A 14,249-nucleotide genomic window follows, 5' to 3' on the forward strand; every position below is an offset into this window, starting at 1 on the left:
ATCTGTATGTCAGATTCCATGCAAGCGAGCATAAGGCAGCTTATTTCAAGGTTGTTGTCACAAGCCTTTCTGTAAGCAGTCTTTTTCTCAGCAGGTGCATCATCAGCAGGCTCTTCTGGTAATGGGGTATCTAGAACATCTTCCTTTTTCTCTGCCCTGAGAACAATTCTCAGGTTGCGGATCCAATCCGCATAGTTAGTCTCATTCAGTTTGTCCTTCTCAAGGACCGAACGCAATGAAAAGGATTGGGTGTTATTGTGGACCATGATCTACAACAAAATAATAATGCAAAATACTAAGACAAACGTATTCATGATGGAGTAAACGATATTAAGCAATTAACAGAATTTACTCCCACTAAAATCAATATCCCTCTATTGATTCTTAGCGATTCAAGACCCACAACTATCAAGTCGACTAGTGAGCTTTAGCATCACCGCTAGAAGACTAGATAGATCGGTAAGCAACTCTTTGCTAATCATATCACATATGACTCTTGTTGTTGGGTGACATCTCCATGTCTCACTCCCAACCTTTATGCTCCTAGGTCCTTAACCGTTAAGATGACCTTGTCAAGCTAACCAACCCTTTATGCGTGCATGTATCCGATACAGCCTGTCTAGTCAAGGAAAACTAGTGGCGCCCTAATTTCATAGACCCACCACCAATCGTACAAGACATGTGACAGTGCAAGATTTAGTTGGTAGGGCATGATAGCTCGAATTTGTGAGGGATCGTTCTACTTCTACTCTGATGCACGTAGTAGTAAAACGTCAAGAACGGCAAGCACATAATTGTGAATCAGTATGGCCCTTGTTCTTCTAGTGATCTCCATCTCTATAGAACTTGTTCTCCATGTAGATCTCCATCTTCATGGAACTTGTTCACCATGTTGATCTCCATCTCCATGCACATGTGCACCATCTTTCATGTGATGAAAACTCCAAGAACTAGAACTTGCTATTACACCTAATAGCTAGTAAATAAAATTACATTCACGACTTGGATCATCACAGGTTGGCACGCAGGACATTACATCAAATGCAACAATTCATATGGCTCCAGCCGAATTGTCATAATCACGACACGCAGGTCATGGAACAATTACACGCATGCATCACATACACATAGGGGCCATATTGTAACACCCTGGGTGTTTAAAATACTAAACATAAGATATTAGACATAGCATCATGTATAATCATCAAGATTAAATTAAATAGTGCATTTCTTGTATGTATACAAATGCATGTGTATGTATGTATGTGTGCAAAATGTGTAAAATAGAGTGTTCATGTACCTTTCACACTCACCATGAAATGATGAACAAATTGCATCACTATACACTCTAAGTGATGTTTATAATTTTGCACGAAGAATCAAATTCAAATAAAAGGTGGACACATGAAATAAGGAATAAACTCAAATTAAAGAAAACAAGCTTTGAAAATAACTTTTAAATTCTTGATCAAATAAACTTTTGCCCAAAACAAGAGTTGTAGAGTTTTAAATGTGGAACAACTTTCATGTTCATGTTTTTTTCAAGTTACTATACAAAAATTTAAGAAAATTTTAAAATTAAACTTGAATAGGGCAATAAGCCATATACATCGAACATTTAAATTTAAGTCCTAAACTAGACATCAAATGAGTTTGTGCCTGAAATAAAAGTTGTAGGATTTTGAATTTTCAACAACTTTCGTGTTGAAAGTTTTTCATGTTTCCATTGGAAATTTTAAGAAAAATTTGAGTCAAACCCGGCCCAAACCCTTTCTCTCTCCCTTCTCTCTCGTCTCTCTCTCTCTCTTCCTTCACTCCCAAGCACTCGAGAGCAGGGCAGGGCAGCTACGCTGCCGCCTGCCGCTGCTGCACCGCTGCTGCCTCGCTTCCTGGCCACGTCCTGCGCCGTCGCTGTGCCCCCGCCTGCTGCCACCGCGCTTGCACCGCTGCTGCGCTCTGCTCCGTCAAGCACGCCGTGTCACGACGGCCGCTCGGCGACAGCCGCGTCCGGCCGAGCGCCGCGGCCGCTGCCCGAGCTGCCCGGCATCCCTGCCCGCGCCATCCACTCCTCCTTCACCATGCCGCCTATAAAAGCCGAGGCAAGCCTCTGCTCGTGCGCCCGCGAGCCACATCCGTCGCCATTGCCGTGCCGCCGCTCGACCTCGCCGTCGAGCTGCCCCCTCCGCTCGGCCTCGTCGTCGAGCTGCCCCCTCCGCTCGGCCTCCACCCCTGCCCACCCCCGGAGCGGCTTCACCACCGCCCACTCCACCTCCCAGGGCCGCCAAACCACCCGCTCCTTGCCCCCAGCAAGCTAGAATGCCAGCGCCACCGCCGGTTCCGTGCCATTGACGCCACGCTTAAGCTCGCCATGGAGCTCGCCCTCCAGCCCCTCCCCGACCCCAACCAACAACAGGAATCAGTCCCCCACCACCCACGAAGCCTCCCAACCCGGCCTCGCCCTCTCTCCCTCGCCGGAGCAGCGCCGCCGCTGTTCGCCACCGCCGCCTCCGCTACTGCACGCCGGTGAGCCCCTTCCAAATGCCCCCAGCCCCAATCGAGCCCACCTAGAGGTAGAGCGTGGCCTCCTCGTGCTGTTCCCCTTCTCCTCCCTCGCCGCCGGCGGCCAGACTCGCCGGGATTCGGCCGGGCGCCTCCTCCTCTGTTCCTGGCTCCGGCTAGGGGCATATTTGCAAGCCCCCAAATCATTCCAGGGGCCTAGATGCAAGATTTTGTTTCCTTTTTCTTTTGTTTTCAAAAACAGCAAACTTATAAAATCGATATAAATTCGTAGAAAAATCGGAAAAATACAAACTCAATTTATCTGAGTTTGTTGTTACTAGATCTACAACTTTCATTACATGCACTTTTTCATTTGCTCACTGGTTTTTATTCAAGATTAAATACAAATTTATTAGTCCTTTATTTAGATCTCCAGTTCTAGCCATGATCTTTAGGTGATTTTTGGAAATATGGTTTTAGACGGCATGTGTAGAACTTTGTAAAAATTTTAGGTCCATTTAACACTCCAAACTATAGGTTTATTTAAATTTTGCTTTATGTCTTGATTAATTAGTTTTGTTTGTGCTTGCTGGTTAACTTTGTTTCATGTGCTGACACTTTTACAAAACCTTTAAATTGATGTTTAGTTACTGTTCAAATATTTTGAGAATTTGTAGATAAGTGGAACCACTCCAACTAATTAATAGCATGGATATTTACACTAAATCAAGGAAAATAGTTCCTGTGCATGTAAAAATCTAATATTTTTACCAGAGCTGTTATTTGAGTACTGTATCATGCTGGAAAATTTTGAACCTCTAGAACTCAGTAGAACTAGCTATGAAAATTAATTTTGTTCCATGTATCTCTATTTTATGACATTTTTCATGCCTAATGTACTAATCCTTTAAATCTGAAAAATTTACAGTAGGCTCATAATAGGGTCATAAACACTTAGTTAAATTTTCACTACTATTACTTACCTGGTTTGATCTATACAAATTAATCTTGTTTCTAGCAGTGGCTGTGTAAAATAATTATCATGTTTTTTTTTCTGCTACATGAAACTTGCTGAAATTCTTACAGTAGGATGTTAATTAAGTTTCTTACCATGTGTGGAAATTTCATGACCAGAGGATGTAATTAACTACACTTTCACTTTATACCTAGCTCGCACATGTTATATGACTAGGAATGAATTAGTGGCGTTTTGGAAAATTACCCTAGTTCTTTTATGAACTAAATCACGATAATTAATACTCTATAAATGATTTCCCAATATTTAGTAGATGAGTTGCTTTACAACTTAACTTGGGTTACTTAGGTTATAATCCTACAGTGGATTAATATAAGTTTTGTTACCATCACAACAACTCATGCATAGGCATTCATGTAGATTCGACTACTCTCGCTGACGGTACGTACGAGCTGGTGCCGGAGTCCGAGAGTGAGCAGCGTGAAGCTCAAGTGAATCTAACTGAAGCCATTGAAGACCCGAACCAAATTTCGGAAGAGCCCAAGGCTAGCTCTGCTCAGGAAGGCAAGCCCCGGAGCATGTCCCGTCTATTTTAAATGTATCCAACTTATTGTTATTCCTATTGACTTATGCATTTAAGTTTACAGGGGTTGATTGGAACCTTAGTTGCATGATCCTAGATACCTATGCTTGAACACTAGTATGTGTAGGTCGCTAGTTGGCTATGCTAATGGTTCGGTAGAAGTCGAGTGATTTCCTGTCACTCGCGAGAATTATAGGAGTTGGATGTTTACTACATGCTGCAACTATAAGGTCTACGGGCGGGGCTGTGGTACTTGTGATGCCCCATCTGTTTAGTGAAATTTGATAAGGCTACAGTGTGTGGTAGTGGCGGTTAAGCATTTGAACGTACTAACCACATGCCGAAAAATATGGTAATCCGTAAGCATAAGTACCTGATTGGCCCAGCAAGTGGACTTTACTTTCACCTTCTTTGAACGTCGTTTCTCATGCGCGCACATGCGGGTGCAGAGTCGTCATACTCTGTAGTCGAGGACGGTGACCCTGATCGATGACCCGGAAAGAAAGGGGAAATGTTGCACGGGTGACTCTGTGCGTAACCACGTGACGTGTGTTTAGGTCTGCCTTGCAAGGTTAACAAATTCGATTCGAATCGTCCGCCTCTCACGGATATTGGGACTGCTTAACCCTTTTGCCACATAGAGTAAGAAGTGGAACAATGAGGATGATGAATATGGTTGAATGATGAAAAATAATTGTTTTTCACCATGTATGCTATTGGATAGATGCTCACTTATAATGGTCAATTGAACTAGAATTTTGAAGCTAAAATTTGAAATTAAGGATTTACTCCTAGTTGCTTTTCGGCGAAACAAACCTCTCCAGCTAAAAGTCTTACATGTCTAGGTAGTGGGCTAAGTATATCCATAGTCGGGTAAGCCTTGCTGAGTATTAGTATACTCAGCCTTACTTGTGGCTCAACTTTGTTTTCAGGTGATACGTTTGAAGATCAGATAGCTAGCTTGACTTGGCCGTGTACTTTACCTCCTGGTTGGTCGGTGGAGTGGGATACGACTCTGGCCAATGATGACAATGCTGAGTGATGTCATGTACGGGCTTCATCATGACATCTTGTATCGTCGTTTAGAACTCGCTTTATTTCCGCTGCAGTTGAACTCTGAACTACTTTCAATTTGAATTTCATGTACTTTTCTAAGATTTCAAAATTTGTTTGTAATAATTAAGTTAAGACTCTGTAATGTAAAATATTTGTGAAATGTTGTACTCTCTGGACTCACCTTCGTGTGAGTTGCATGTAAGCTTTGGGTTCGATCGACGCTCAGGTGGATTCTTCGGGACTTTACCCGACAGCACTGCCGGATTACTCCGTTTGAAGTGCGTGTTAGCCGGGATTACCTTTAGGGTGATGGTTAGCGCACTTGAGCCAGATTAATTTGGCCGGTTCTGCCACAGATACCGATCACAAAACCTGCAAAACAGAGTTATGCGATTCCGACGTCCTAAGACCTTATTACGGTGCCGTGTTTGATGGCTCCTAAGTAAGTCGGTTCACATCTTGAGTACATACGACGATCTCAGGTCTTAGGACACAACGTACATATTGTGTAATGAGAAGTCATCATCTTGTGTTGGGTCAGTTCAGTCTCATGTCTAACATGAGCCCACATTATTAGTTTGACATCCCCATGTCCATGACTTGTGAAACATAGTCAATCAACTAATACATGTGCTAGTCTAATATTCATGTGTGTCCTCATATGAACTCCGACTAAGAATATTTTAGAATATTCATACAAGTATAGAGTTTCACAAATACTTCACATAAGCATTAATCAATACAAGTTGTCATCCATGAATATTCAATGTACACTTTATTAACCATGAATATAAAGAAATATGATTGCATCTAGGGCATATTTCCAACAATCCTTAGTCCTTAGCACAAGTTTTGTAAGTGTTAGTGCTAAGTTAGCTCCTAAGTGAGTGAGAGAGCAAGCTGTTGCAGCCTTGTGCATTGGTTCTAGAGTGAACCACTCTTGTATTATGGTGCGCCGGCCCCTTAGAGCATTGGTGGCTCGCCGGCACGTCAAGGACCCTCCGGCTTGGTGTGGAGCGGCGTCGACAAAATTGTGCGGGGGACGAAGACCCCTCCTTCGTGGCCAATCTCCCTTAGTGGAAAACGGGATCAAGGTGACCGTGATTGTGTTCACGGAAGAGACTTGATTGCTGGGAAGCGATACTCTTCGTGAGTGCTTCAAAAACGTGGATGTAGGGGCGCCTTTGTGGCAATCCGAACCGCTGGATAAATCCTCGCGTCAAGAGTTTGCTTCCTTTCATCCCTCTTTTTAAGCCTCCGCATTTCATATTGCAATCTTTGTGCCTTTACTTTCATAGAGTAGTATCTTGATAGGATTGTCTATAGATTGCTAAACTCATTTAGGAAGAGAGTTTCACACTAGAAGAACCATAGTTGCACATCTAGATAGCATGTTTTAGATTAAGTTTGTGTGCAAACTAGTTGGAGGCATATATTAAGGTTTTAAAGTTCCTAATTCACCCCCTTCCCCTCTTAGGCTAGATCACCCGATCACTTTCAATTGGTATCAGAGCCGGGACTCACTCCTCTCACAAAGAAAGCCAATTTCATTGTCAAATTTGTGTTTACCGGCTCATTAGATCGGTAGGCTTTCCCGCCTAGTGAGTTAGCTCTTAGTTGGAAAGGATGGATCCTTTTAGACCCGCTCTACGGTTCGACGGCACGGGCTTCCAACGATGGAAGATTTTAATGCAAGTCTATCTCCAAGCGACGGGACTAAACGTTTGGAGAGTTGCGAGTGAATGCATAAAAAATAATGGTCACCAAGAGACGCAACATGATGTCCCCGCAAAATGCATAATATTGTCTTCTCTTATTGATAATGTGTTCAATCATATTTATTCTTGTGAAAATGCTAAAGAGCTATGGAAGAATATTATTAAGAACCATGAGGGCACGGAGGATGTTGCAAATGAAAGATATCATATTCTCATTGATAAGCTTAATAGTTTTAAGCAACTTGATGATGAGAATGCCGAATTCATGTACTCATGATTAAATACTCTTGTGAATGAGATTAATTCCCTAGGTGTGAAGCAAATTGATGATGTGGAACTCATTCGCAAGATCCTTCACTCACTCTGAAGGCCGGACTATGATTTGGTGAACACAATTCTATATGAGAAAAATCTCGCCACGGTGATACCAAATCAAGTCCTCAATAAGGTGATCTCCCATGAGCTACGCAATGACATCAAGACAAAGGCGCCATCTTTTTCACCAACGCATAACGCACTTGCATGCAAACAACTCAAAAAGTTGAAGAAGATGGCAATCCAAGATAGCTCAAGTGATGAGAAAGAAGAGGATGCAAGAAGCTCCCCAAATGATGATAAAGAGCCAATGAATCTCAACCTCTACAAGAAAGTGAAGAAGATGAGCAAATGTTTGAAGAAAATCAACTCAATGGGGTATATGATCTTTCTCAAAGATGGGCCTCACCATCAACTCATGAAGGTTGAGAAGAAGTTCAAGAAGAACAAGCTAAAGAAGGAGAAGAAGCCCAAGCATGAATCATTTGCCACATTTGGTGAATGGGTAAGTGGTGGTGAAGAATCAAGCACAAGTTCAAGTGATGAATCAAACAAAAAATTCACCACCCACATGAGATCATCATCCAACACTTGCTTTATGGCCAAAGATATGGATAGCAATGTAAGTGATGATGACTCCGACTCTCCTTCAATTGATGAATTTCTAGACTTAGTTCATGAGCACCAAAAAGTCATTAAAAGACAATAAAAGGAAATCAAAAACCTTAATGCTCTCAATGATCTAAATGCTTTTCTTGCTACAAATTTTGAAAATTTGATGTGCAAATTCAAATTGCTTTCCAAGGAGTATGAAGGGCTCAAATTAAAATTTGAGAGCATTAATGATACTAATGACTCTTTGAAAATGAAGCATACTATCCCTTGTGCAATTTCAATCTCTAGGGTAGATGCTTCAACTTCTTGCATTGATTTGATTGATGAATCCTGCTCTAATTCTTGCAATGAGAAATGCTATGAGAATGTTATTGTAGAATCATGTGATAATCTCATTGCCAAGGAGAATGATGAGCTCAAGTAAAAAGTGTAAAGGCTCATGAAGGACTTGTAAAAATTGAAGGGCAAAAACATAGAGAGCAATGTCCAACCTTCTCAAGATAATCGTGAAGACATGGTGAAGAAGCTTGAGAAGGGGTCCACCGTGACTTGCTCAAAATGCCACAAAGAAGGCCACAAGTCCAACAAGTGTCCTCAACCAAGGAAGAAGCTTCCGGATGAGAAAAACAAGAAGAAGCTCACAATTAAGAGTTCTCTCATCTACACCAAGACTGACCAGAGGAACAAAAGCAATAGCACCTCCTATGTGATCAAAAAGAAGACCAATAGCAAGGTGGTTGCTCACAAGTTTGGGAAGAAAGAAAGGAGTTAGAACCACTCCATTTAGGTGCCCAAGGACACCATCACCAATATGAAGGGGCCTCAAATGGTGTGGGTTCCAAAGGAGACTTGAAGCCCAACAATGGCTTCGGGGGATTTGGAGGCTTAGCTTACACGTTGAAGTGAATGTTCAAGCCAAAACAAGCTAAGCTCACAACTTGAACATTTGTTGCCCAAGTCCCCCATAAGGTAATGGTAGCTAGATTTCAATTCAAGTATCGTATAGCTCCATTGCTATTGCTAGGATATTTGCATACATTGCATCTCCTAGTTTTATATATAGTGGGTTGCTTGTGTCATGATTCTAACCCATGAGCAACCTACATGGTTTGATAAGTGTGTAAAAAGCTACACAAGATTACCCTTCATGGTACATAAACTTCATAAGGTATGTATTTCATTTGTGTACCATGAACACAAGCTATAGGGTAAACTTTTTAAATTGTGTCAAAATCAATGTGCATACATTTACTTGGTGATTCAAACACTAAATGCACATATTTTGGGGGAGTTCATCCTATAATTTGTGATTTTGAGACTAACATATTTGCAAGATTATCTTTTGTAGTCTCACATCGGAGTTAACGCTCTAAGAGAATGTTATTCACGTTCAATGTGAACAAACAACTCTATAAGAGTGATTAAATAAATTAATATGCTTTCATGCATATTGAGCCATGCTCTATTGAACTTAAATGCTCATATCTAAGTTTATAGGCTATGGACTCATACATTTGCTCAACCTTGATGTACCAAGTGTTATTCTTTTTAAGACTTTCAATTGGTTGCAAGTTACTCTCAAATTGGTACATACAAGGCAATTTAATTTTTTTCCGGAAGTATGCAAGATTCTAAACTCATTTAATTGGTATCATTGTCAATTAGTTATTGTTTTAGAGTGACCTCCGAGAATGATATGATCTATGTTTTCTTGTTCAAACATCTAGTTGTGCATTTTATTTCCACATTATCGTTTTTGTGCACACACTTGTAGGAAGTTTAACTCATGTCATGCTAGTTTTGTGATTTTGTGATCCATCGTAGTAATTTTTCAAATTGGTATCTTCATTGATATCATACAATTAGATCATGAGTCATGGAACTAACTCCCTAGGCTACTAATTTTCTCTTGAGTTATATTGTTTTGCAATTGACTTTTTAGGTGATTTGATTCCAAAGAGAGAGAAATGTGATCAAAACAAGGCATGTACCCAACAAAGAGGGAGGGATGTTCCCAAGAAGAAAAAGTATATTCCAAAGGGGAGAAATGCCGAGTGGATCAAGTCAATATATGAGAGAGGAGTGGCAAATAGGGGGAGGAACAAAGGGGGAATCATGGTTCTAGGGGGAGGCCAAGTTGACATTGGATGATGGTAAGCATCCAAGCAAGTGTAAATGGTTCAATTTGTCAATTCTTGCAAATCTTATGCTTGCTTTGATTGTGTTGCCATCAATCACCAAAAAAGGAGGGATTGTAACGAACATGGCACCATTTATGCCATTTCGAGTGATTTTGGTGATCATATGACAACGCAATCAATGGGACTAATGGTTTTGTTGAGTAAACATTTCTAGATCCTAGGGATGAAGTAAAAAGGCCATACAAAGCAAAACACGAACAAAGAAAAGAAATACCGAATTGGACGAATTCTACTGAAATCAGTAGCACTAATTTAACCGATGCCTAAACATCGGTGCATCCGATGGTTGTCGAAAGATCCGACGCCCTGGCATCTGTGCAAGTCTGAGCGCCAAATGAAGATCAAGGGAAGATCAATTGAACCACCGGTTGAATCGACGGCGTCAAGTCAAGCATCGGTGCATTCAACGTACTATGTTCCAGAGACGATGTCAAGTGCGCAGGAGCCACGCCTTCAACACCGGTTGAACCTGTGGTGCATCGGAGCATTCCATCGGTGCAATGACGTCAGCTGAAGAGGGAGGTCCAACGGCTAGTCCTAGTGCTGTGAGTGATCGGTTTAACAGACACCCAGTCATCGGTTAAACCGGTGGTTCCGCAGACAACGTGTCAGGAGCTCAACGGCTACTTCAGGTCTGAGAGTGACCAGTTGAACCGACGCCACCCCATGCAGAGGAATCAGTTCAACCGATGGTTTGCTGATTTCAGCTATCCGTTGGAGCAACGGCTACAAGACTTGGTGGTCTACATATACGCCTCACCCCGGCCATTTTGATGTTGCTGAAGTCCCAATACATCATACACACATCCAAGAACACCTCCAAGCCATCCAAGAGTATAGAGATCAAATTCTTAGTCCTTAGCACAAGCTTTATAAGTGTTAGTGCTAGGTTAACTCCTAAGTGATGAGAGAGCAAGGTGTTGCAGCCTTGTGCATTGGTTCTAAAGTGAACTACACTTGTATTACGCTGCGCCGGCCTCTTGGAGCATTGGTGGCTCGCCGGCACGTCAACGACCCTCCGGCTTGGTGTGGAGCAGCGTCGACAACAATGTGCGGGTGACGGAGACCCCTCCTTCGTGGGCAATCTCCCTTAGTGGAAAACATGATCAAGGTGACCGTGATTGTGTTCACGGAAGAGACTTGATTGCCGGGAAGCGATACTTTTCGTGAGTGCTTCAAAAACGTGGATGTAGGGGCGCCTTTGTGGCAATCCGAACCACTGGATAAATCCTCGCGTCAAGAGTTTGCTTCCTCTCATCCCTCTTTTTAAGCCTCCGCATTTCATATTGCAATCTTTGTGCCTTTACTTTCATAGAGTAGTATATTGTCTATATGGTGCTAAACTCATTTAGGAAGAGAGTTTCACACTAGAAGAACCATAGTTGCACATCTAGATAGCATGTTTTAGATTAAGTTTGTGTGCAAACTAGTTGGAGCCATATGTTAAGGTTTTAAAGTGTCTAATTCATCTCCTTCTTCTTTTAGACTAGAGCACCCGATCACTTTCAATCATGCATGTATCCTGTGGAACAGTGGCCGGATGGAATGGAAGATCACAAGGGTCTAGTGCAATGGATTATTATGTCTAGCATGTGTGTCGGTAAGTATACAAAACATAGCCCTTGTCTCGAGATGATTAAAGTCCTAAACTCCTGCAAAATAAAGCTAGATCGAGCATTAGTGCACTGAACTGAGACTAGTTAGTTGCGAATTAGTAGATTACATCTTCAGAGTCACTGCAACGGCAAGTAGAATCAGTTGTTTTTGCAACCTGCGTATGAAAATCAGGCATTGTTTAGTTGCCTTCAAAATTTTAAAACTTTACAAGATTTTCTGTCACATCGAATTTTTCTATACATGTATGAAGTATTAAATATAGTTAAATAAAATAACTAATTATACAGTTTAACTATAATTTGCGAGAAAATTTTTTGGAGCCTAGTTAATCCATAGCGGGACAATAATTACTAAATACAAACGAAAGTGCTACAGTACTTTACATCCAAAACTTTATGCATCTAAACAAGACCTCAGTAGAGTTTTTACGGGTCAATCTCGGCGTCAGTAATCTTTTGCTGGTGAGAATCTTGGGATGCCATTGACCAGTGGACCTCCCAACGATCCGAATTTCAGACAGGGTCACCAACATCATTAGAAAACAATTCAGAGAATCGAGTTGGGGGGTTTTCTAGAGGAAATATAACAGGGAGCATGATGGATTCCTGAACCCTGATTAGCTCACCTAAGCTAATCATCCGCATCAGCATCCGCAATCCAATCCATGACTCGCTCCCAATCCAGACCTCTACTTCATTTTTAATTCTTATATGATGCTCTCCCTCTCTCTCTCTCTGTCCTTAAAGACAATCTTTGCTTGGCTTTTGCACAAGCAAACAGCACAAACACGCTCACCCCTCTGAGGTCTCACTCAGCACCACCACCTCCCCCATGTGATGCGAAGCCGTCCCCTCCCTGTCTCCTACCTCCAGCTTCTCTCTCCTCCCTCCTCCTCTCTCTTCGACGCAGAGCCCTCCTCACCTTATCACCAATTCACCATACAAGTCAGTAGTCACTGCTGCATTTGTTTCGGTGCACTTTGTCTCCTCTCTGTGCTTGCTGCTCCTTTTTGCTCTGCCGCTCTGGTTTGCTCGGTCATCTTCTTCTTCCTCCCTGGAGCTCCCCTCACCCTGGCTTGGTTTGGGTCAACTGCCTCTTCCCCTGCTCAGCTCTTTTATTGCCCCCACTGTTGCAGCTGTTCTTGGCAGGTTTCTCTGTTCCCACCGGTAGTTGTTGCCGCTGTTCCAGTTTCTAACCGTTCTTGGTTTCTGTCTGTCAGAACCAAGGTGGAGAAATCCTGACAGAACTAGTGAACTTTGTAGATTCAGCAGCTCACCTGCTCTGTGTCAATCTCAGAGTAAACTCACTCTGAGATTTTGAGCAGCAGGAGAAGAAGAATCTGACTGACCTGGTTTCTCTTACCAAAATAAGCAAGCTTTTTGAGGCTGCATCCAGCTCTTCTTTCTTTCTCTTGCTCCTCTGTTCTTTGATTCTTTCCTTTCTCCCTACAATGGTGGATCCCAACTGGTAGCTTGCTTCGAAGAAGAAGAAGAAGAAGAAGGGAAAAGATGCGACCTTTGAGTAGAATAGGCGTCGGGCTCGCGGTGGTGTCCGCGCTGCTCCTTCTAGCGCTCACCGCCGAGCTCTACTACATCTTCGTGCACAAGCGCCGGCTGCAGCGGCGCGCCGCCGCCATCTCTGACGCGGCCTCTTCCCCGTCCTCGTCCTCCCGCGAGCTGCTCCAGCTCTTCTGCTTCAAGAAGCCCCCGGCCCTCGCGTCCACCTACGCGGTCCAGGAGCCGGCCGCCGTGGCCGTGGCCGTCGGCGGCGGCGATGGCGAGGAGGACGACGACGAGACGGTGGAGGCGCAGCTGATGCGGCTGGGCAGCGTCGTCGGCCCCACGCGGCTGCTGTTCACCATCAAGGAGGAGACCCGGGAGGACCTCGAGTCCGAGGACGGCCGCAGCAGGAGCCGTAGCCGGAGCCTCGGCGAGCTGCTGCATTGCTCCTCTGAGACGCCGCCGTTCCTCACGCCGGGGGCCTCGCCAGCGATGGACAACTCCTACAATCCGCTCTTCGAGTCCCCGGCGGCGAGCCCGGGCCCGGCCCCCACAGTGTCACCACCGCCCAAGTTCCAGTTCCTCAAGGACGCCGAGGAGAAGCTGTACCGCCGGGCGCTGGCAGAGGAGGCGATGAGGGCGCGGAGGTCGCCGCCGCCGCCGCCGCCGCAGACGACGTCGCCGGTGGCCGGCGAGGAAGAAGGCGGGTACATTACCATCGTTGTGGGGAAGAACAACCGGGTCATCCCCCTGCCTTCGCCGCCCACAGCCGGAGCCGGCAGTGGCCATCAGCGAGCGAGTTGTCCACATAAATCAGAGGTTTTGATGGATTAATAACTTGCTCGGTACTGCTACCTGCTGTGCTTTCCTAGTGTAGCTCTTGTGATGTAAACTTTCTTCTTCTTCTTTTTTGTTTGGTCTATGGTCTTGTGATCATGCCAAATTTGATGTATATAACATCAAAGTGATGAGGAATTGATAATTTCTGATAAATATGCTTTTTCCTCTTATTCTCTGTTAATTTGTGACTTTGTGAGGTGTTAGTTTTTGTAGAAATGTTTAGCTTGGTGCGGTGCTTCAGTGTAGCCTTTTTGGTATGTTTTTTTCTTGGTGTTTGATTGTACTCATAATCATTGTGGAATAATGGAAGGATGGAAACAGCTATGGACA

General features: G+C 43.6%; 1 protein-coding gene across 1 annotated transcript; it reads left to right on the top strand.

Annotated features, from left to right (window-relative positions):
• Nucleotides 1–11,832: 11,832 nt before the first annotated feature.
• On the top strand, nt 11,833–14,249 carry LOC120645303. Its single transcript, XM_039922104.1, has one exon. It carries the CDS (start codon nt 13,089–13,091, stop codon nt 13,911–13,913), a length of 825 nt encoding a protein of 274 aa, XP_039778038.1. The 5' UTR covers nt 11,833–13,088; the 3' UTR covers nt 13,914–14,249.

The sequence above is a fragment of the Panicum virgatum genome, chromosome 8K (assembly GCF_016808335.1).
Source record: "Panicum virgatum strain AP13 chromosome 8K, P.virgatum_v5, whole genome shotgun sequence".
NCBI classification, from domain to species: domain Eukaryota; kingdom Viridiplantae; phylum Streptophyta; class Magnoliopsida; order Poales; family Poaceae; genus Panicum; species Panicum virgatum.